At 43.5% G+C, this 23,300-nt stretch overlaps 1 protein-coding gene and 1 long non-coding RNA gene across 7 annotated transcripts in view; one reads left to right on the top strand and one right to left on the bottom strand.

Annotated features, from left to right (window-relative positions):
* The window catches only part of LOC138849648 (uncharacterized), a 69,271-nt gene extending 54,511 nt beyond the window's left edge, over positions 1–14,760 (bottom strand). The window contains exons 1-3 of the long non-coding RNA XR_011388651.1: positions 14,622–14,760; positions 14,007–14,139; positions 10,618–13,173 (exon numbers count right to left, since the gene is read on the bottom strand). This is a non-coding gene — a long non-coding RNA (uncharacterized lncRNA). The remainder of the gene's footprint in view (positions 1–10,617; positions 13,174–14,006; positions 14,140–14,621) is intronic.
* Positions 14,761–14,806: 46 nt separating this feature from the next.
* Positions 14,807–23,300, top strand: part of SMAP1 (small ArfGAP 1) — a 187,459-nt gene continuing 178,965 nt past the window's right edge. For 3 of the 6 annotated variants that reach the window (XM_008263099.4, XM_002714530.5, XM_002714529.5), the window contains exon 1: positions 14,823–15,125. In XM_008263099.4, the coding sequence (XP_008261321.3) occupies positions 15,008–15,125 (118 nt within the window). In that variant the 5' untranslated portion in view covers positions 14,823–15,007. Of the gene's footprint in view, positions 15,126–15,541; positions 15,645–23,300 lie in introns of those variants that run through there. The other 3 variants (XM_008263098.4, XM_070073896.1, XM_051855532.2) reach the window with 3 other exon arrangements.

Genomic DNA, 23,300 nt, shown 5'->3' with positions numbered 1-23,300 from the left:
TATTTTTAATGAAATCAGTTTTAATTTTTTTCTTGTGTCCTAATAAGTGTCTGTAAAGGATAAATAACATTTTAAAATATTTCAAACAAACTAATGACTATTTTCTTCCCCTTTCTTCCTAAAATGATGCTAGATTTACTTTGAAGTTATTGAGATGGTATGCAGCATTTTGGCAAGGTCAAGAATGAAATTCCATGCATAAGTTGTCTCATCCCAACAAGGTTACTAAATCTCAAAGGCCTAGAAGGAAGGGAATGGGTTTCTTTAAAGACCAAGAGAAGAAATTAGGCTCTCCTTTGAGAATGTGTTGTCTTAATCTATTCAGGCTGCTGTAACAAAACACCTTAGACTAGGTGACCTAAAAACAACAGAAATTTATTGCTCATAGTTCTGGGAGCTGAAAAGTCCAGGATTCAGGCAAGTGCACATTTGCTGCCTAGTGAGAGCTCACTCTTTGGATCATAGATGGTGTCTTCTCATTGCATCTTCACTTCATACAAGGGGCCAAAAAGATACCTCGGGCCTCACTTCCAAGGGCACTAATCCCATTATTAAGGGCTCTCCCTGATGATCAAATCACTAACCAAAGGCCCCACCTCTTTATACTATCAGATTGGAGATTAAGTTTCAGCATTCGTGCTTTTGAGGGAAAGAGACATTCAGACATAAACATGCCTCACCCACTCCTTCCACCAAATGGTACATGGTTCATTATCAATAATGTTGATGCTCTACAAAATGACTTCTGTATCTAACAAGCAAAAGAGGAACAGAGGGAATGACTTATGAGCGGTAGTCAAAGAATCTAAAGGAAGCTAAATAGTCTTTAGAAAGGACAAGAGCTAGAGCAGCTGTGAAGATCAAGGGAGCAAGATCAAATGCATGAATAGATGTCCCTAGGGATAAATGAGCTCCAGCTGTTTCTGTCTTTGTGTTACTTCCCTTAAGGTCAACTTTCAAGAGGAAAGCATCAGAGTGACCTCATTTGGTCACATGCCTAATATAAGGGCTTTGGTTGATAGTCATTCTTCAAACTATATTCAATATGGAAGGGGGATAGTTCACAAAGTAAAATTGGGGCACTGCTACTAGAAAAAGGGGATGAACTCTGAGCAGACAAAAATAATGAGCAGACAAAAATAATGGATGCCTTATACAGGCAGAATATGCGTCTTTCAACTTGGATTTATGCCTCCTATTTTAAGCAACATGAAATTGCTTATATGCTTATCTTTGAGTCGTCCCTTAAATATTCCAATTTATTTGAGTTAAATTACTGCCAAGGTCAGGTTTGTGAAAGCAGAGTGTACTTGATTAGAGCTCATCCTAGATCTTTTTTGTTGTTATTGTTTAAATCTTGAAGTTGTCTGTGTATTCCTGTTTACTCAGCAGTTGTCTTTCTAAATTGATATGCAGAAATTCTGTGAAATCTAATATTAAGTGAGGAAAAGGCAGAAGAAACGTTAAATAACGTGTAACTTGATTAAGATTGGAAGTGAATTAGGAGTGATATAAACAGTTTTTGTAAATTAAATTCCTTTATAAAAAATTGCTTTAGAAGTTGTGTTTCGGGGCTGGCACTGTGGTATAGCACGTGAAACCGCCACCTGTGATGCTGGCATTCCAATATGGACGCCCATCAGAGTTTCGACTGCTCCACTTCCAATCTAGCTCCCTTCTGAAGTGCCTGTTAGAGTAGCAGAGGATGGCTGAAGTCCTTGGGACTCTTTACCCACGTGGAAGACCCGGAAGAGGCTCCTGGCTTCTGGCTTCAATATGGCCTGGCCCTGGCCATTGAGGCCATTTGGAGAGTGAACCAATAGATGGAAGATTTCTCTCTCTCTTTCTTTATCTATAACTCTGCTTTTCAAATAAATATTTTTTGAAAAGTAAAAGTTACATTTCTTTATTCTGCTTTTAAAAGCTATATATATATTTAAAGATTTATTTTATTTATTTGAAAGAGTTATAGAGAGAGGCAGAGAGAGAGAGAGAGAGAGAGAGAGAGAGGTCTTCCATCCGCTGGTTCACTCCCCAGAGTTCACTCAGCCGGAGCTGTGCCGACCCGAATCCAGGAGTCAGGAGCTTCTTCCAGGTCTCCCACGCGGGTGCAGGTACCCAAGGACTTGGGCCATCTTCTACTGCTTTCCCAGGCCATAGCAGAGAGCTGGATCGGAAGGAGAAGCCGGGACTAGAACCGGGACTCATATGAGATGCTGGTGCTTCAGGCCAGGACGTTAACTTGCTGCGCCACAGTGCCGGCCCCAGCTGTATGTATATTTTAAAGATTCATTTTATTTATTTGGAATATAGAGTTACAGAGAGGTAGAGACAGAGAGAGAGAGAGGTTATATGGGATGCCAGCACTGCAGACCCCAGCTCTAACCCGCTATACCACAGCATCAGCCCCGAAAAGCTATATTTTTAATCTATAAATCCTAATTTTTAAATCTAATTAATTCTTAAATTTAATTAATATTTTAATCTACAAATGCCTATATTCAAACTCATTTGTTCATTCATTCATTCAGCAAAAATTAATTGGTTTTCCATGTGCATTAGAGATCTGGAGATCTCTAATGAGGAGATAGTGAAGGAAGCTGATCTCTCACCAAATGTGGGTACTTGAAAACATTCATGGAAAAATGGGGTTAAAGGATAAATTTAGTGCAAAGAATTTGAAAGTCGTGCATGATTATTTCTTTTCTCTCTCTCTCTTTTTTATTTTATTTTTTTTGACAGGCAGAGTGGACAGTGAGAGAGAGAGACAGAGAGAAAGGTTTTCCTTTGCTGTTGGTTCACCCTCCAATGGCCGCCACAGCTGGCGCGCTGCGGCCAGCGCACCACGCTGATCTGAAGGCAGGAGCCAGGTGCTTCTCCTGGTCTCCCATGGGGTGCAGGGCCCAAGCACCTGGGCCATCCTCCACTGCACTCCCTGGCCACAGCAGAGAGCTGGCCTGGAAGAGGGGCAACTGGGACAGAATCCGGCGCCCCGACCGGGACTAGAACCCAGTGTGCTGAGGCGCCGCTAGGTGGAGGATTAGCCTAGTGAGCCGCGGCGCCGGCCTATGCATGATTATTTCATAGCACAAATTTTCTGTGGTGTTTTTAATGATCTCATATATTATACACAATAAATGAATTATTATATAGGGATGGAGAATCTTTTTTTTTTTTGGCCAGGTTCCATGTGTTTATTTATAACATCATTCATGGGCCATACAAAATTGTCAACTTAAAAATTAGCTGGGGGCATAGCTACCAGCATAAAAAATTATCAACTTAAAAATTAGCTGGGGGGCCGGCGCCACGGCTCACTAGGCTAATCCTCCGCCTGCGGCGCCAGCACCCCGGGTTCTAGTCCCGGTCGGGGCGCTGGGTTCTAGTCCCAGTTGCTCCTCTTCCAGTCCAGCTCTCTGCTGTGGCCTGGGAAGGCAGTGGAGGATGGCCCAAGTGCTTGGGCCCTGCACCCGCATGGGAGAACAGGAGAAGCACCTGGCTGCTGGCTTCCAATCAGCACAGCGCACTGGCCATAGCGACCATTTTGGGGTTTGAACCAACAGAAGGAAGACCTTTCTCTCTGATTCTCTCTCTCTTACTGTCTAACTCTGCCTGTCCAAAAAAAAAAAAAAAAAAAAAAAAAATTAGCGTGTGGGTAAAGCCACCCTCGTATGGGTGCCGGTTCAAGTCCTGGCTGCTCTACTTCTGATCCAGCTCTCTGTTATGGCCTGGGAAAGCAGTACAAGATGGGTCCTTGGACCCCTGCACCCACGTGGGAGACCTGGAAGACACTCCTGGCTCCTGGCTTCGGAATGGTGCTGCTCCGGCTGCTGCAGCTATCTGGGGAGTGAATCAGCGGGTGGAAGACCTCTCTCTCTCTCTGCCTCTACATATTTGTAACTCTGACTTTCAAATAAATAAATAAATCTTTAAAAGATATTAGACTGGGGCCGGCGCCGTGGCTCACTAGGCTAATCCTCCGCCTTGCAGCGCCGGCACACCGGGTTCTAGTCCCGGTTGGGGCGCCGGATTCTGTCCCGGTTGCCCCTCTTCCAGGTCAGCTCTCTGCTGTGGCCAGGGAGTGCAGTGGAGGATGGCCCAAGTGCTTGGGCCCTGCACCCCATGGGAGACCAGGAAAAGCACCTGGCTCCTGGCTCCTGCCATCGGATCAGTGCGGTGCGCCGGCCGCAGCGTGCCGGCCGCGGCAGCCATTGGAGGGTGAACCAACGGCAAAGGAAGACCTTTCTCTCTGTCTCTCTCTCTCTCACTGTCCACTCTGCCTGTCAAAAAAAAAAAAAAAGATATTAGACTGCTATAGATTTATTGAATTTCAAGTCCTGACTGTGGTTGCCTTGGCAGGGCCAGATCTAATGATTTTGTGGTCCTTATGTGGCCTGCAAGCCAGATGTTCCTCACCCTTGTTTAGGAAGGATGGGTGAAGCTGTATTTTTTTTTTTTTTTTTTTTTAGTAATTCTTGTCTCTTGTACCTAACATAGTGCTTGAAACATTGGAGGAACTTAAAATTATATTGTTGAATCGATGAGTAAATGAATGAGAAGAGCACTAACTCTCCTAACAAAACAATGATGGGGTTAGGAGTGTGGAGAAGGGTCAGGTTCAGACAATTTTTCTTAGAGTTTGGTTCTGCTTCAACAGGATGCTTATAAGAAGGAAGGCTAGAATTCTTTTTTTTTTTTTTTTTTTTTTTTTTGACAGGCAGAGTGGACAGTGAGAGAGAGAGACAGAGAGAAAGGTCTTCCTTTGCCGTTGGTTCACCCTCCAATGGCCGCCGCGGCCGGCACGCTGCGGCCGGCGCACCGCACTGATCCGATGGCAGGAGCCAGGAGCCAGGTGCTTTTCCTGGTCTCCCATGGGGTGCAGGGCCCAAGCACCTGGGCCATCCTCCACTGCACTCCCTGGCCACAGCAGAGAGCTGACCTGGAAGAGGGGCAACCGGGACAGAATCCGGCGCCCCAACCGGGACTAGAACCCGGTGTGCCGGCGCTGCAAGGTGGAGGATTAGCCTAGTGAGCTGCAGCGCTGGCCGGAAGGCTAGAGTTCTTAAGTCCAAACTGGAGGATTAGCTACCCCTCCATGGTTCCATGAGATGTCAATCTTCAGGCACACAGATTGATTTTCTTGCCTCCAAAACAGGAAGTTAAGTTTTGGAATGCTCTTCTGGCTCCTATATCAGGACCTTTTTTTTTTTTCCACTGGGGACACTGGTTGCCCATATAAGCACTAAGAAATTGTCAATGTTTTCACACAAAGGAAATTAGGCATTGAGAATCTGGAAATCCCTTTTTCCTACATTGAGCAGTGAGATATTGTGGGTTCTTATTGCACATTTTTAACAGAGACCTCATTCTCTCTACACTGAGAGAGTCCACTGATATCTGGGCATAGATCAAGAGTACCCCAGAAGCGGGTCTTTAACCTAGTGGATAAAACATGTCTATGTACCACATCACATTACTGGGTGGCCATGATTTCCAGCTCTAGCTCCTGACTCCAGTTTCCTCCCAAGCAGCCCAGGGGAGGTACCAGTGATGGCTCACCTAATTGGATTTTTGCCACCCATGTGAAAGATGTGGATTAAGATCCAGGCTTGTGGCTCCAGCCCTGGTTGTTGTGGACATTTGGGGAGTGAACCAGTTTTCTGTCTCAAAAAAAAAAAAATAATTTTATTAAAAGAATCTCCACACACTAGTTTTTAGAAACCAAAAACACGGAAACATTCCTTGATGTGACTTTTAAAAGCAATAGCAAAATATAATGTATGTCATGTTTGTTTATATACTTGTATCTCCATTATAAATATTCCTCTTGATTAAATACTTTTATTTGTTTTTCTCTTGCCTCAATATACTTTGTCTCTCTTTATTGTCATTGCTGGATTTAACTTATTCTATTCTGTTGTCTATCCCAAGGGCTAGCAGAGCTAACATAAAGAGCAGGGCCTTAACTCCTAAAAGACCAAACCTCAAATACCAGTTTTGCTACCTTATATCTAGGCAAATTTCAATGAAGTGTTAATACTCTGAGCCGCAGTTTCTGTGCTATGCATTTCTGTTTCTCCTTCTAGGTAAGTAGTAGGACTGTACTTCTGGTTCCCTGGGTATTAGGAGGAGTATGCACTTCCTTGGGCCAATGGGTTGAGAGTGGAATTAGATATGTATCATTCCTCGGGAGAAACTTTTAAGAAAATCACCGCATTGCCTTTCCCCTGAAAGATGATGGAGATTCTATCAGTCCAGTACCTGAGTGAGGGCAACTTGGTGTAGAATCCTCACCAACCCAAATGCTCATGTAATATGACCAAGAATAAACTTCTATTGTTTTGAGCCTCATTTTTTGAGATTATTTATTATCTCTACATGAAGTAGTCCTTATTGACTGATGTTTCCTGTTGTGAAAAATGAGTATAAAATATTTACTTCAAAAAGTTGATATTTGGATTATTAACACATAGTGGGGGAATTAAAAAGTAGTGGCTTTTATTACTGTCACCACAATCCTTTCAGGTGTCTGCACCTTCTCATCACATGTTCCACCTGTATCATCATTCTTGTCCATTTTACACAACTCCTATTTTTTCCTTCATTTCTCCACTCCCACATTCCTTCTTTTCCTATGTCCTCTCTGGAATACTGCTTCCATTATGGTGAAGCTCCCCAAACCTGTTTCTCCTCTTTTTTCTCCAACTGGGAACAGAGAAGTTGAGAGTTGAAAGTGACTTCACCTCATTAAGCATCTGTAGAAACAGACCTTCAAACTCATTCCCCATCCATCAGGCTCTCATGGAGAACTCTACATCCTGGATCTCATTATCACATGTTACCACAACCCTCTGGGTGCTGTCACTGGTACTCCCTTTTGTTTTTAGCTGTCATCATCCATTTCCTAACCACTCCAAATCACCTCGGGCCTCCAGGAAACCTATAATTATTTGAGGTGCTTCTACCTCTCCCCAATACACTTTGGACACTTCCTTCCCGTACACCCTCTAGTTAGCTCTAGCACTGCTTCCTATCCTCGTACCTTTACTTCTTCCTTTGTTATATCCAACACTAGCTCTCCCTTCACATTTCAATGAAAACTCCAATCAATCCCTTGAAAGCCTCACCGGATGATTTCTTTTTTCCTGTTCCTGGGTGAAAGGCCAGTTCCTGGGCAAAAGGAGAACAACGAAGTATATAGCCCTTGACTACATGCTGTCTACAATGTAAACAGTTGAGTTTTCTGAGTCATCAGTTGGCATTTGTCTTCAGCCTTACATCCCAGAAACCTTTCATGATTTCTGGTTTTCTTCCTGGCTAAATCTCATCTCTCTTTTCAGTGACTTCCCCTGCTCTGTCCACTGCAAACCCAGAGTTTAGTTCTTTTTTCTTTTTATAGAAATTATTTATAGAATTATTTAATAAGTGTAAATTTCATAAGTACAACTTTTGGATTATAGTGGAGATTTTAGTTCTTGAGTCTCTCCTCTTTGTTTCTCGCTTTTTATGGAGGAATTTTGACCATGCTTATGGCTTCTATGATCGTTCAAGCACAGATGACTCCCAAATGACTTTTGCCAGCAACTGGGACTCAAACCGGCACCCAAATGGGACGCCAGCACTGGAGGTGGAGGCTTTACCTGCTACGCCACAGCACCGGCCCTACAAATCTTTCTGTTTCATACATAATCTTTCTGAAAAATGAAACCAAAACTTATTAAATATGCAGTGTTAAATTCACCTATTCCAGGTATTTCATACACTTATTTAGATTGACAATTACTTAGGCAGCAGCTGGAAAAAGAGATGATCAAGAATATTATGTTGAAATTTTATGAGGTCACATTTGCTTTGAACATACATTTACTTTTTTTGGGTATGCATTTTGTAAATACAACATTAGGAACATGATAATTCTTCCCATAGCCCCCGTCCTCCCACCCACTTGCCCCCCCCCCCCCCCTTTTCGGTCCGAGAAAGAAAAAGAAACAGAAAGAAAGAAAGAAAAAGAAAGAATGGAGTAAAAAAACACAAGAGAATTGTTCCTCAGGAATCTAAACAAGGGCTGTTCTTTGTTAATGCTTATCAAAGGTATTTTCGCTTTCTTTTTTCCCCTTCATCTTTTCCCTTCCTTCCTCCCCCTTCTCCATTTCCTTATCTTTGTGTTTGGAACCTACCAACTCCTCTGTCCTGCTTGTTTATGCAGAATATTATACACAGTCATGAGCTGTAGTCACCTCATTGTGCTGCCAACTACCAGAATCCATTACATTCACCCTACTATGTTTTTTTAATAAAGATTTATTTATCTGAAAGGCAAGGTGAGACTGAGAGAGAGAGAGAGAGAATATTTTCAGCCACAGGTTCACTCTGCAAATGACCATAATGGCTGGGACCAGGCCAGGCTGAAGGCAGGAGACAGGAACTCCATCCAGGTCTCCCATGTGGTTGCCAGGGGTCCAAGTACTGCGGCCATCTTTTGTTGCTTTCCCAGGTGCATTAACAGGGAATTGGATCAGAAGTGAAGCAGCTGGGACTTTAACTGGTGCTCTGATATTGGATGCCAGCATCACAGGCAGTGACTGAATCCGCTTTGTCACAGGTGGAACCCACCCTACTGTGTTTTGGAAACTATTTTCCAACTTCCCCTCTCCTACTCTCCAACCATCCTTGGCTTCTAATTATCACTATTTTAAATTCAGGTTGATATTCAAAATATATATAATATGAACTTAAAAGGGGCTGGCACTGTGGTGTACCAGGTAAAGCATCCTCTTGTAGTGCCGACATCCATATACGCATTGGTTCAAGTCCTAGCTGCTCCACTTCCAATCCAGCTCCCTGCTAATGTACCTGGGAGAGCAGTGGAAGATGGCTGAAGTCCTTGGGCCCCTGCACCCATGTGGGAGACCCGGATGAAGCTCCTGGCTTTGACCTGGCCCAGCCCTGGCCATTGCAGCCATTTGGGGAGTGAACCAGCTGATAGAAGTTCTCTCTCCCTGTCGCTCCCCGTCCTCGTGGAGGAACGACACAGGACCCTGCGCTGTTCTTTTGTCTGCTCGGCCCTCCCCGGGTTTGCTGCTGGTCCTTCCCGGGTTGGCTACCGTCCCTCCACCTCCGTGGAAGGGCGGTTCCCCCTGGCCACTTTCCCCACTTCCGCGGGGGAGCGGCACACTGCCGGCCGGCTCTCTCGGGGGCTGCACAGGTGTTCCTTCAGATGTTCCTCTTAGATGTTCCTGGTGCATGTTGTCTCTCTCCTTTATAGTCCTCTTCCACCAATCCCAACTCTGCTACCCACACGCCAAGTACGCTGCTCTCCTCCAATCAGGAGCAGGATCAGCTCCTGGAGGTCATCACTCAAGTTGGCAAGAGGCAGCTGCGTAGAAGCTGTTTTCTCCTCTCCCAGCGTCATATTGTGGGAGAGCAGATGCATACAATAAGTCTTAATTCCAGTAACGTAGTCTAGTCCGAGTTGCTCCCAGTTGCTCCCCACACTCCCTCTGCCTCTCCTCTGTAACTCTGACTTTCAAATAAATAAATAAATCTTAAAATATCTATATATGTAACTACCTACCTATATACATATATATAAACATATTTTAACTTGCTCATATGAGAGAAAATATGCAGTGTTTGTCTTTCTGCACCTGGCTTGTTTCACTGAACAAAATGGCCTCCTGTGCACATGTTAATCATGTCCTCCAGCAAATACCTTTTCCTTGATCTCAAATCTGTTCTTTTTTTTTCTTCTTCTTCTTCAGTGTGTTCTGTTTTTATTGTTTTGTAGCAGAATGCCCAACATAGAACGTAATTGCAAATATCTGGCTATGCGCAAGAGAAGGTAGTGTTTAAGCACCAAGGGGAGCCATGATAAAACAACTGAAACCATTTTTTAAAATTTATTTGACAGATAGAGTGAGACAGTGAGAGAGAGAGAGACAGAGAGAAAGGTCTTTCTTCATTGGTTCAACCCCCAAATGGCCGTTATGGCCGGAGCTATGCCGATCCGAAGCCAGGAGCCAGGTGCTTCCTCCTGGTCTCCCATGTGGGTGCAGGGGTCCAAGCACTTGGGCCATCCTCCACTGCCTTCCCGGGCCACAGCAGAGAGCTGGACTGGAAGAGGAGCAGCCGGGACTAGAACCTAGCACCCATATGGGATGCTGGCACCACAGGTGAAGGATTAACCAAGTGAGCCACAGTGCCGGCCCAAAAACCATTTAAATACAACTGAGGTCCTAACAAGTCTCTGGACTCCAGGGCTGATTAGTGGAGATGCCTCACCTGTGAACTCACAGTTACGTTATGGTTCCCTCCTTTTCCCAGCAATTCATGCATGGAATCCGGTGCTGGTGGTCCCACATGATCGCCAGGAGCCCCTACTCTACAGCCTCCCCCAGCCCTTTACAGCCATAATCTGGACAGGACAAAGGTGGGTGGAATTTTGTGCAGTTCAAATGGTCAATAAGAGTGAAGTATGAGCCCACTCTCTTGATTCTGATTTCTGATGAGGAGACACACTTAGGACAGTTTTCTGTAATTTGTCCCATAAGACCAGCATGAATTTTTCCCATCCCCCAACATCTCTGTGAACATTGAACCACATGCCTTTGAAGAAGCCTTTGCTCCATTGTCTTAGAAGATCTTCCTCTAGCATTCAAGAGTCTCTATATACAAGTTGTTGGCTCTTTTGTGCTACATAGGATTGAAGGGGTAAGAGACCATGCTGAAAAAGACAGCCACAGCTTGGTCAGCCATCTAACTCACTGCAGTGTAGGTGTTCTGGGGGTTGCCAATGGTGAAGAAGACTGTCAGGTAGATGATGCCTTGCATGGAGACACAGAAGCTCTGGTATAGGTTCAGGATCTCATGAGACTTTGTGACTTTCATCAGGAAGACTCCTAGGCCTTTGAACTCATGCTCTGTGCCCGATTTCCCAATGTCAGTCACCAGATGGGTTCTGGTGAAATCCAGGGAGTAGATGAGGCAGAGATAAGTTGCTCTGTCCGCCCTTCTGGAGGTCAGATTGCCAGCAAAATATCTACAGAATTGTGTGTGCTTGTCCACACCCTGGGGAACACCTCCATGTTTTTATCCTTGAAGTCAAAGGTAAGGGCTTTCATAAGGAAGAATCAGATCACACAATGGCCAGTTTATCCCTCCTTGGGAATGTTGATTGTGAAGTCCAAGATGGCTGTGTACAGCTGTCAACTGTGACCCGCTTACTGTTGTGTTGCATCGGTGGCAGCAGCTTGACCACTGGATAGGGGCCATGACTGTCTTTGGGAGGCTGGTAGCCAGAATGTCCTCGGTAAAGGAGATGGCCTGCTATGCCATGGTGACAGGGCAGGCAGCTGAACTAGAAGACAGCTTGAATGGTTAACATCTGGGTTCAGCCCTCCTGCTACCCACTGAGAGGCCAATCCCTTCTATTCTTGATCTGGGTTAATGGTATCACCATTTAACCTGTCTCCCAACTGAGAAGCCTTGGTGTTATTCTCACCTCCTTTCTCTCACCCTCCTCCTAGAGTCAGCTGCCAAATCTTGTTGCTTCTAATTTTGAAACATCATTTGATTCAGTCTTTCCCCAAACCCTTTGCTATTGGCTTAAAATAGGCCTTCATAATCTTTTCTTTGAAATATTATTGTAACAACCCATCATCTGTCTCCCTAACAGACTTTCCTAATCCATGTTCTTCATGCTGCCATTGTGCTCACGGAGATCAAAGCCTATGAAGTCACTTTTCTGTGTAAAAGCTCCCATTGGCTGTATATGTCCATGGGATTCAAACTACATAATTTGGCTACAAAGCTCCTAACTGCTTGGCCTTAATCTCTCTACCTTGTTTCCTTTTCTATTTTTTTATTTCCACAATCTGGGTTCCTGTTGCCTCATATGCTCCCAGCATATAATCCTATACTTTCAAAAGTACACTTTTTGAAGCTACATTTTTTTTTCTCACCTCTACCTCCATTCACTTGAAAAATCCCTGTATCTATTAACATTAAGTTTAAGCATCATCTCCTTGAGGAAGCCTTTCCAGATTGTCTCAAGTTACTGGATGTTCTGTTCTTTTAGCTTACAGATTCCTTCGTATTTGTAATAGACTTCAGTATAGCTTTTAATTTTTTCTATTTACATGTTCATATCTCATAGTAGACTGTAAGCTTCTGATTATCAGTGGATAATTGAATGAATATTGTTGAATGAATGCAATGTTTTTCTTGCTAAGATGCTTTTGATGTCAGTCTCTTCCTTTTCTCCTACTGCAGCCTTAATAAACAATCAACTCAAACTTAGATTTTAGTAACCTCTAAAGCAACATGGTTCAATAATGTAGCTACTAGTCACATGGGGCCATTGAGCATTTGAAATTCAGCTCCTCCAAACTGAAATGAGCTGTAAGTGCAAATACAGGCTGCATTCGGAAGACAATGTGAAAAGAATTTAAAATATCTCAATTTTTATATTACTCATATGTTGAAATTTTTAGATACATTGAGTTAAAATGTACTAGTAACATTTGCCTGTTTCTTCTTAAATGTAGCTACTAGTGTATTTAAAGTTAGAAATGTGGTGCACATACTATTTCTATTAGACATTGCTGTGACCTTTTATTCTATCCTGTAGGTCATTTCTTGGTGGTAAACCTGTCTTCTGTTTTTCGGAATACTTGCATTGCTAAGCAAATTTCCAGAGGGAGGGTGTTAAAAGGTTACTTCTGGACTAACTTTCTGCCAAAAAAGTCCTTTTTATCATGTTACTAACCTAGTTGAAGAATCTGTAAGGCCGTATTACTTTGCTCCCCTAGTGTTCCAAAATCTATCATTCTTGACTTATACAGACTTCTTTCTCACTTGGACCTAACCAGTAACCCTGTGCTGTAGTCTGTTTTCCAAGCTACTTGATGTCTTTAGGGTTGTGTGCATGTTGCTTTTCCTCAATATCTCCCACTCTACCACCATTCTAAATCAAATCAGTTTTCTGGAGATGGCTGATAAATTTTACTGTCATTTTTTTTCTTTTCATTGAAACTCACTGATATCCTCTTAGTGATTATTTGTCAGAGTTGCACAGCTTAAGCTCTAATTTTCTCAATTACAGGGCATCTTCATTGCTATATCCATTCAGTTTAATTCCACAAACATTTCTGAGTCCTTGTAGCAAGAACAGAGCTGGGTGGGCAAGAGGGTTACCATTACAAAGAGACTGAAATTAGCACTGGTCTTACATAAAAGTATAGCATGGGGGCAAGCAGTAGATAAGACATAACTTGGGACCCCTGTATCCTGTATCAGAGTGCCTGTGTTGAAGTCCTGGCTCTGCTTCCAATTCCAGCTCCCTGCTGCTGCACACCCTGGAAGGCAGCAGGTGATGGCTCAGAAGGTAGGGTCCCCTGCCATTCACATGGGAGATCTGGATTGAGTTCCCAGCTCCTGGCTAACACTTGTCCCAGCCTCGCTGTTGAGGACATTTGGGAGAGTGAATCCACGGATGGAAGATCTCTTTCAAATAAAAAAAATCATAAACAAATAAAAGAATATATGACATAGCCCCCAGCTCATCACCTTTCTTAGCATCTGCCCCACCACAGATAATGGTTATTTTTCTTGTTTACATACATTCCATATTAGAAATTGCTAATAATCCTTAAAATACCAAATATTTCAAACTGTGTCACTCAGAGTTCAAGCCCTATGAGCTTGGATTAGGGAGCTCAAGGCTCTAGTCCTAGGCTTTTTTTTCTTGCCCTAAGATCACTGTTTATACACTGCCTGGTATTTGGCTACTTGGTCAAACACTTTCTCCACTTCACGAAAGAGCTATTGCCATGTGTCTGAGACTCTCAAGCTGCACTGCTTTGGATTTGAATCTCAATTCTGTCCCTCAGGCAAATTAATTCCTATGAGGTGTACTTTCCTCATCAGTACAACGAGGATAACAGTTTCGTACGGTTAAATGAGTCACAATCCCTTAATAAATGCTACCACCAGATTATTTCGCTAACCTGAAATGTAAGGGATTTATTTCTCCTCTTTTATTCCAGGATTCTACCTTCTAGAATCCTGCGTGTTTCAGAACTGCAGAAGAATAAAACGATGAATACATTCTCTATTATTTCTGCATTTCCAGTGTTGCACCTGTTGGAAAAGAAATGCGGTGGTGAAAGAATCAGAAACGAGAAGTCACTTAACAGCCCGGACAGCTTTATTACAGAATAAACGTGAGAGGGGTCCTCAGCCACAGAGACCACCCCCCCCCCCCGCCCCCAGGCTGAAAAGGTTTTATAGGGTAAGGCTGGGAGGGGCTTTCCATCTCTGCTGGCTCTGCAGCTGCTTCAAGATGCAGGTCAAGCTAGGAGGCTGAGCACTGCGGCTGGGTCAGGAGCCGCTGGGTAACTGAGGTAGGAAGTCGGGCAGACTTAGCACATCTCATTCGCCTACTAGGCTGGGAAACACACTTCCGACTGAACACATTCTGTGTCTTTGCCCTTTCCCATCAGCGCAGGCACGAGCAAAGGTACGGAGGCAAGTAAAGTGGCCTCCCTGCGAAAGGTCTCCCATGACCGGGTTTTACCCCAGGCCCTCAGTAACAACCACCTCCGACGAACCCTGCCAGCTACCTTTCAGGAATCACCTTGGGCAAAGGCCCTTCAGGGAAAAGATCCGGCTAACCGCGGCCAGGGGACGCTCAGCGCATGTGCAACGCGCCCGCGCTCGCGTTCTTTCCTCCGCGCCACCCGGAAGCCTCGCGCCGTCCCCTCCCCCTCCGCGTCCGCCTCCCCTCGCCGGCTCCGGCGGTGCGTGCGGGGCCGGCCGGGCGAGGAGGCGGGACACGTCGGCGCTGCCGCCGCCGCCGCCCCTCCTGTTCCAGCTGCCGCCGCGGCCGCCGCTTCCTGGGCTGAGTCCGCCCGCGGTCCCAGCGGCGCCAGGTGCGTTCGGCCGGCCCGGCTCCTGCCAGCGTTCGCCGCCACCGTAGGTGCTCCGGGCTCCCCGCCCCGCTGCCGAGATGGCGACGCGCTCCTGCCGGGAGAAAGCTCAGAAGCTGAACGAGCAGCACCAGCTCATCTTATCCAAACTGCTGAGGGAGGAAGACAACAAGTACTGCGCCGACTGCGAGGCCAAAGGTAACGCGGACAGAGTCGCCGCCCGTGGTCGGGGCCTCCCGCGAACGGTGACCTTCCGGCCGCCGCGGCGCGTCGGCTGGGCCGGCCGCTCCCGGCCGACCCGGGAGGGCGGGTGCAGGGGCGGGCGCGGGGCTCCTAGCGACCCTCACCTCCGCCCGAGGCGGCGACGAGGTCCGAGCCGCGGGCTCCGTCTGGGTTCCCAGCCTCCTTTCCGCCCCGCCGGTGCCCGCGTCCGGATGTTCGGATCCTCCCCACAATGCTGGTCTGGGAGCGGGGAACTGGGCGCCGGCCTGGGCACTGCTTGGGGTTAAAGGGTTGTCCTGCCTCTGCTCACAGCTACCTCTGTGGGTGGGGCCGCCCTTCGGATTCTGGCCCCCCTCGACCCTCCCTTGTGACCAAGTCCTGCTGCTCGGGGCTCGGATGCTTCCCACATGGAGCCCTACCTGCCTGCCCACCTGACAGCTTTTGTACAGGGTTCTTGTTTATGCTCCCTGAAAAAGACTGTGGTGGTCCTTTTTCGTGGGTTGGAGTTAAAAAAATTGGGAAGGGTCTTTACTGCTATTAGTAGTAGAAGTGATCTTTAGGTTGCTGTTAGCTAGAATGAAGAGGATTTCATTACCTGAATCTCTTGGATAGTGGGATTATGCTCCTGAAGCCTTTAGTAATTCTGTTCCCTCAGACTAGATAGTTTGAGAGAACATGTGGGCTCTGGTTTGTGTACCTGATAAACGCTGAAGGTGCATTTTAAAGATCCGGAGATGGAAAACACCTAGTTTTAGTTTGTTCAGTTGGAGGGCTTCTGCCCCAGCCTTTAAAATACATAACTATTTTTAGCTGATAGATTGTCTTTGGAGGTCTGATTTATATTTAATGCCTTGTAAGTAAACTCATGGGAAAAAATGTTTCAGATTTTTTAAAAGCAATGTCTCCTGTAGTTAGAAAACAATTTTTCTTATTTGTAAATTGGTTTGATTATTCTGTTAGAAATTTCTTCAAAGCAAGAGATGGTCAGCCTTTGGGAATATCATTTATGGATTTTGCATTATTTGATCTAGACTTTTCCTGAAGCTTTTCTGTTCTTAATACTAAATAAATGAGTCATGTTTCTGTAGGCTGCTCATGTTTGATTAGATTGAACCTCACAACATCAGCAAGTTTACTGTCTTAGCAGGTATGGGATTACTAAAAGGATCATGTGGGAATACTGTAACTAGATCATTTTCTGAAACACTTTTGAATATCTTAGTAACTCCATTGAGTTCTGTGTATCATATGTAATCTTGTAGATGATAAGTTTAAAAAAATTGTGTGCCTGGTTCTTGTGGTGATATATGTTTGCTTGGATCTTGACTGTATATGTGGTTATTTGAGAGTACTGAGGTTCAATTGTGTGCTTATCACTAACTCATTACTAGTAAAACACCGAAAAATAGGCTTTTAACAGATCAGAAAAAGAAAGGTCCTGAAGTTATATAGTACGTTTTGTTTTGAGTAATAAATAACATGGCCAAGTAGAAATTCTGGTAAGTATTAAATGTGTTCAGTAAAAATTGAGCGGGGTAGGCATTTGGCCTGCAGATTGCAAATGCCTGCATCCCATATCAGAGTGCCTGGGTTCCAGTCCTGGCTCTGCTTTCTGTTGCTAATGCATACCATGGTTGGCAGCAGATGGTGATTCAAGTAGTTGGGTCTTTGCCACCCATGTGGGAGACCTGGATTGGTTCTTGGCTCCAGCTTAGGCCCAGATGGTGGCCATTGTGGGCACTCTGGGAGTGACCCAGCAGACAGGAAATCTGTTTCTCTGCCTCCCTCCATAAAATAAATAAATAAGTAAATCTTTAAAAATAGAATAAAATCAATTTTAGTAATTACTTTCCTTTATGTGTAGGGATAATTAAAAAGTGTCTTTTTATTAAGATATCTTTCTCAAAAAAAGTACTTCAAAAATCCGATTTTTCCTGATGCTTTCTAAAACAAAGTTTTTTTTTTTCAGTCATACCATATGTTAACAATGTTTTCATTTACTTTTTTTGGTGGAGGGAGGAGAATCATGTATTTCTTAAATTAGCATCAAAAGTTTCACTTCTAACTTGAATAGTAGGAAGAACTCATTTTGCTCACTGTATTGCCACTCAAAGTGAATCTAGAGTGAATGTCTTTTTTATTGTGGTTTCTATCTGGCCTTTTGTTTGTTGGTTTATTTGTATGTGAGAAATGGAGAAAGTGGGAGAGAGGAGAGTAGATAGCATAAAGAGCTTAAGGGTGCAACTTGAAGGGCTTGAATTCAGTTATGATTTAGAAAGATTGTTTTTTCCCATGTTTCTATTAAATCTAGAATAGTGCTAAAATTATCTTGTAAATTATCTCATCGCTTTACCTTGATCTTTCAGGAAAAGTATCAGTCGTAAGGCCACTTACTGATTTCACAGTTGTAATAACTGAAAAGTTTCAAATGATTTGTAGTTTATAGAGTTAAATGCATTTTTGGAAAGTTTTGTTATCTTTGATATGGCTGAACCCCACTTTAGTGCCACTTAGTACAATCTTTGCTTGTTACATGATTTTGTTTCTATTATTGTATATGCCTCATGATGTAATAAATGTAGGTAGTAAAATTCTGATTCAATGTACTTTTAAAATACATGCTAAGGGTTTTATTATAGTTGAGTTATTAAGAGCTTCTATTCTGTTTATGTATTGTGTCTTCCTCATAATCTAATAAATTCCATCAAGCTTTTCATGTGCTTTTAAACTTATTTCTTAGTTAACTCAATTTTCTTTTTTTTTTTCAAAGAATGCTTTCTCCACTGATCTTTGAGAACATGTACCAGAACTAAAGTTTGGGGTTGGAAATTACCCTGTTTTGTCGCCTTCTAATAGTTGGCAGAAGTATGTCAGTTGAATTTTGACATTTATTTACTGAGTCACCAGTTTTTATTTACTGTTTTGGCAATATTTAGGAAGTAAGGATGGAGAACAAGATAGTAAAGGTGCCAGTTTCCTACTCTGACCGAATTTTTTGGGCAGCTGGATAATTAGAACAGGCAGATGGAGCTGTACTTCTTTGACTGGCCACATTTGTGACTTTGTGGGAGATTTATTTATTTATTTATTTATTTATTTATTTATTTTGAGTGAAACAGGATTTACTTAAGTCAGAAACCTCCTACTGCAGTAGCCGGGAGGGGGCCTGCAACAGAGGAAGACACATTTGTGGGGGTTTGAAAGCGGCTTTGATGATTATTATTTGGTGGCAACATGGAGCAGTGAGGATGGAGTGCCCCTTGGTAACTTGAAGTAATATTACAGTTGTTAAAGCTTCATACTCAGGTAATAGCTAGCCTTGAATTTGAATATGTGTAAACTGGCCTGGAAATGATTTTCTTTCCCAGTAAGTTTGGGATAGTCAGAAACATAACGATTTTGAACCTTATTAGTTTTCCAACCTGTTTGGTATTCAGAAAGTAAGCTCCTTGTTAGGAACAGTCAATCATTTAATTCATGCCATAGATGTTAACTTGAGGACATATGGTTTGTTGAGCAGTGCTTTAGGTTATGAGACTATTGAAAATTTCTAAGACCGAGGAGCTTATTTAGTGAGGGCTGTCTTTTTGCAAATGAGTAGTTCTAAAGCAATGCTAAATTCTATCACAGTTTTAAGAATGACTTCCCTCTCCCCTTATTTCTGCTTCTACTAAGTTGGGGCCTTGTTCCCCTTGTACCCTGACTTTTGCCCATTGGTTGTCCTTACAGTTCCTAGAGTGCTTCCTCAAGGCCTTTGCATGTGCTGCTTTTTCAGCCTAAGAAGCTCTGTAACAGCTTTTGGGTAATTGGCTTTTACTCATCTTCCTGGTTTCTACTTCATTTTCAAGGGAAGTGATTCTCCTTGATCTGTCACATTAGGTTCAACTTTGATTTATACATGTAGAGCGTCACCCTGAATTGTTTATTGTACTTACCACAGTTGTAATTAAGCTTGTATTATGGTGTACCCAAATGCCTGTTAATTATAGCTGCAAGAGAGAAGAGACTTTGTTTATCTTGCATGGAGTAGTTACTCTCAGGCCTTAACACAATATATATGACATGTGATAGGTAAAGGTAACTCAGCAAATAGCTTTTGAACAAAGTAATGTGTGAATGAACCTGGAGCCCATAGAAGGAGCAGGGTGTGTGGAAGAGTGCACCTGTGAAAGGGAGTGGCGTATAGAGTAATGCTGTTAGTCACTGAAGTCTCATTTAAGCTAGGTTCTGAAGATGGAGTGGGATTTTGCCAGTTGGAGAAGGAATTAAAAGACGCAGCTGTGCACACAAAAGCATGGGTACATAAAAGAACAGAATAGATTTCCATTTTTTTTTTAAATTATTTATTTGAAAGGCTGAGTGAGAGAGAGGGAGAGACAGAGCAAGAGCAACATCTTACATCATCTGGTTCACTCTCCAAATGGCTGCAACAACCAGGGTTGGACCAGGCTAAAGTCAGGAGCCAGGAGCTAAATCTGGTTTCCCACATGGGTGGCAGAGACTCAAGGATTTGGGCTGTCATGTGCACCTTTCCTAGCCTCATTACCAGGAAGCACCTTGGAAGAGGAGTAGCCAGGACTCAGGCACACTCCCATTATGGAATGCTGGTGCCAGAACTCAGGCCCCTGTTTGACTTGTTTGTTTCATTCTTCCTTAAGCATAATCAGATTGGGTAGTGGCAGATCAGAGCAAGAACTGGGATAGTGAGAGATTGGAGGCAAGTCAGTTAGGAGGTGTTTAACAGCCCAGAGAGGGAATAGGGGACGTAATCTCAGGTAATGTCAGTGTATCAGTTAGGGTGTAGAGCAAGAAACAGATCCACTGTAGCTATTTTTTAGCTAAAAGTGGTATAAGGAAAAGGTTTTTTAAACCTGGAGGAGGAAGAGTCAGGTAGTCATTACTGGACTTCTGGTTTCAAGGCCACATATACTGCCAGTGTTACCACTGTCCCATTGCCATGGCTGCTTTTGCTCACAAAACTGGTGAGATGATAGGGGTGCAGAGACTGTGGTTGCTGCAACCACTGAATGTCCATTAGATATTTTATTTTTAAAATTTATTTAAGGGGCCAGCATGGTGGCGTAGTGGGTAAAGCTGCTGCCTGCAGTGCTGGCATTCCATATGGACACTGGTTTGAGTCTCGGCTGTTCCACTTCTGATCCAGCTCTCTGCTGTGGCTTGGGAAAGCGGTAGAAGATGGCCCAAGTCCTTGGGCCCCTGCACCCGTGTGGGAGACCTAGAAGAAACTCCTGGCTCCTGGCTTTGGGTTGTTATGGCTCCTTGCTGTTGCGGTCAGCAACAGCAGGATGGAAGACCTCTCTCTCTTTCTCTCTCTGGCTCTGCCTCTTTGTAACTCTGCCTTTCAAATAAATAAATAAATTTTTTAAAAATTTATTTAAGAAGAAGGGGAGAGAGAGAGGAAGAGAGGAAGAAAAAAAAAGAGAAAGAAAGAAAGAGAGCTGACATTCACTGGGTCACTCCCAGTTGCTTGCAATGGCCAGGACTGAGTTGGGCCAAAGCGGGGAGCTGGGAACTTGGTCCGGGTCTCCAGCTGGGTGGTGGCAGGGACCCACCTTCTGGAACCATCACCTGCTATCTCTCCAGAGTGCCCATTAGCAGGAAACAGGACTTGGGTGTGGAGCCAGTACTCCAATCCAGGAACTCTAATAGGAGATGCAGGTGTTTCAGCCAGCGTTCTAACCTCTAGGTCAGATGCCTTTCCCTGTATTAGACGTTTTTGTTGGTTGCTGTTGTAGGAATGCAGTCTTTACCACACTTCTGCTTCCATGTGAGAATAATTATCAGAACCCTTTTTACATCCAACACGTTGTCTTCAAGGGAGTTTTTTAACTTTCTAACCTCCAAAAAGTAGAAATGTGTAGAGCCTATTTGTCAGAATTGCTGTCACCACAGGCAGTGAGGATGGGAGAACATTTAATATTTTAGAGTTAACACATAAACCCATTTTAGAGTAGTTCTCATTTGAAAAAGTAAAGTTCGGGACCAGTGCTGTGACATAGCTGGTAAACCATATGGGCACTGGTTAGAGGCTCAGAAGCTCCTCTTCTGATCCAGCTCTCTGCATTGGCCTGGGAAAGCAGTAGAAGATGGCCCAAGTGCTTGGGCCCCTGCATCCTTGTGGGAGACTCAGAAGAAGCTCCTGGTTCCTGGCTTCGGATTAGCCCAGCTCTGGCCATTTTGGCCATCTGGGGAGTTAACCAGCATATGGAAGACCTCTCTCTCTTTCTCTTTGCCTCTGCCTCTCTGTAACTCTGCCTTTTAAATAAAGAAATAAATCTTAAAAAAAAAAAAAAGTAAAGTTCACTTTGGGGAACTGATGTTTATGATGTCGATGTTTACGGGATTAACTTTTATAAACTGACGTCTGTGGTTGTAATTCGCCTATGAAATTTGCCAACATGTAAGTTGCCTTGAAATACTGAACTTCAGTATGTTGGAGCTGTTGTTCTTGTAATTTTGCTGATCGTAAGATTTTCCCCTGATGATTATATGGAGAGCTCTGGTGTCAGAGCTTTCTAACTCTGGACCCTTTCTAACTCATCAGTTTAAAACTAAGGCTACATGTTGCTCCCTGTATTTTTTTCCTCCTAGCTCTTTGTCTTTTTTAAAAAAGACTAAAATATTGTTTCATTACTTTAATTATTAAGGAGATTTATATCCTTTTAATTCTTGCTGTGTGATATAATGAATTATAACCCTATTGATACACATAAGACTTGAAACCTTGCTCTCTAAGGTAAACTATTTGACATTCTAATTATATGCTTTAGAAATTCAAACCTCTTAACAGTTTTTATTTATTTATTTGAAAGGGAAACAAATCTCTTATCTGCTGTTTGACTCCTCAAATGCCCACAACAGCCAAGTGCTGGACCACGCCAAAGCTAGGACCCAGGAACTTACTTCAGATCTCCCACATGGGTGACAGGAACCTGACCACTCTTGCCATCATCTGCTGCCTTCCAGGTTGCCTACTAGCAGCAAGCTGGAATTGGAAGGAGAGCCAGGGCCCAAGTCCAGGCACTCTGATGTGGACTATAAGTGTCCCATGTGGTGTCTGAGCTACTAGGCCAAACACCTGCTCCCAAACTTTTTTCTTACTGCTAATGTTGCTACTGCCACTTCTACTACTATTTTGATAGAGTCAAGCTGTTTTTGTTTTCTTTTTTCAGTGGAAGAATAGCAAAAACAAAAACAAAAAAACCAAGAGTGCTGATTGGCTGACTGCCTTATACTCTGACCACTGTAGAGAGTTATTTTAACAAAGACAAATGATAGTAAGGGCTAGTGATGATGTGGGCAAAAGGATACCCTTATACACTGCTGGTGGGAATGTAAATTAGTATAGCAGTTGTGAAAAACAGAATAGAATTTCCTCAAAAAACTAAAAATTGAGCTAGCATGTCATCTAGCAATCCAATACCAAAGAAAATGAAGTTAAGGGAGTAGACGTTTAGTTTAGCAGTTAAGATGCTGGTGTCCAACATTGGAATACTTGGGTTTGGTTTTTGGCTCCAGCTTCTGACTTCTTATTCCTTCTAAAGCACTTGCTGCGAGGCAGCAGTGATAGCTCAAGTAATTTGGTTTTTGACGCCCACATGGGAGACCTGGAAATGATTCCTGGCTTCTGTCTTTGATCCTAGTCCAGCCCCAGTTGTTGTAGACATTGGGGGGTTAAATCAGTGGATGGGAGCTCACTCTCTTTTTCATTCTGCCTCACCAGTAAATATATTAAAAATGAGATTGGACTGTCCAAGAGACATTTGTACTCTGATATTTATTGTCACTATTCATAATAGACAAAAAATGGAAACAATCCAAGTGTCCATCAGCTAGTCCAATAAAGAAAATGTTTTGTGTATATATATGTACACACACAGTGGAATAATTCACCCTTAAAAAGAAAAGTATATACACACACATCACATATACACACACATATATACACATACTGGAATAGCCATTTGTGACAATATGGAGTTCATTACGTTAAGTGAAATAAGCCAGGCAAAGAGAGAAATACTTCATGATCTTAGTTACATGTGAAATCTTAAAAGCTTGATCTCATGGATTTTGAGAGTGGAATGGTGGTTATCAAAGGCTGGGGAGAGTGGAGGGTAGGGTTGGCTA

The sequence above is a fragment of the Oryctolagus cuniculus genome, chromosome 5 (genome assembly GCF_964237555.1).
Source record: "Oryctolagus cuniculus chromosome 5, mOryCun1.1, whole genome shotgun sequence".
Taxonomy (NCBI): Eukaryota; Metazoa; Chordata; class Mammalia; order Lagomorpha; family Leporidae; genus Oryctolagus; species Oryctolagus cuniculus.
The sequence above is the reverse complement of the archived record's forward strand: the minus strand, read 5'-3'. Positions and strand labels throughout refer to the sequence as shown.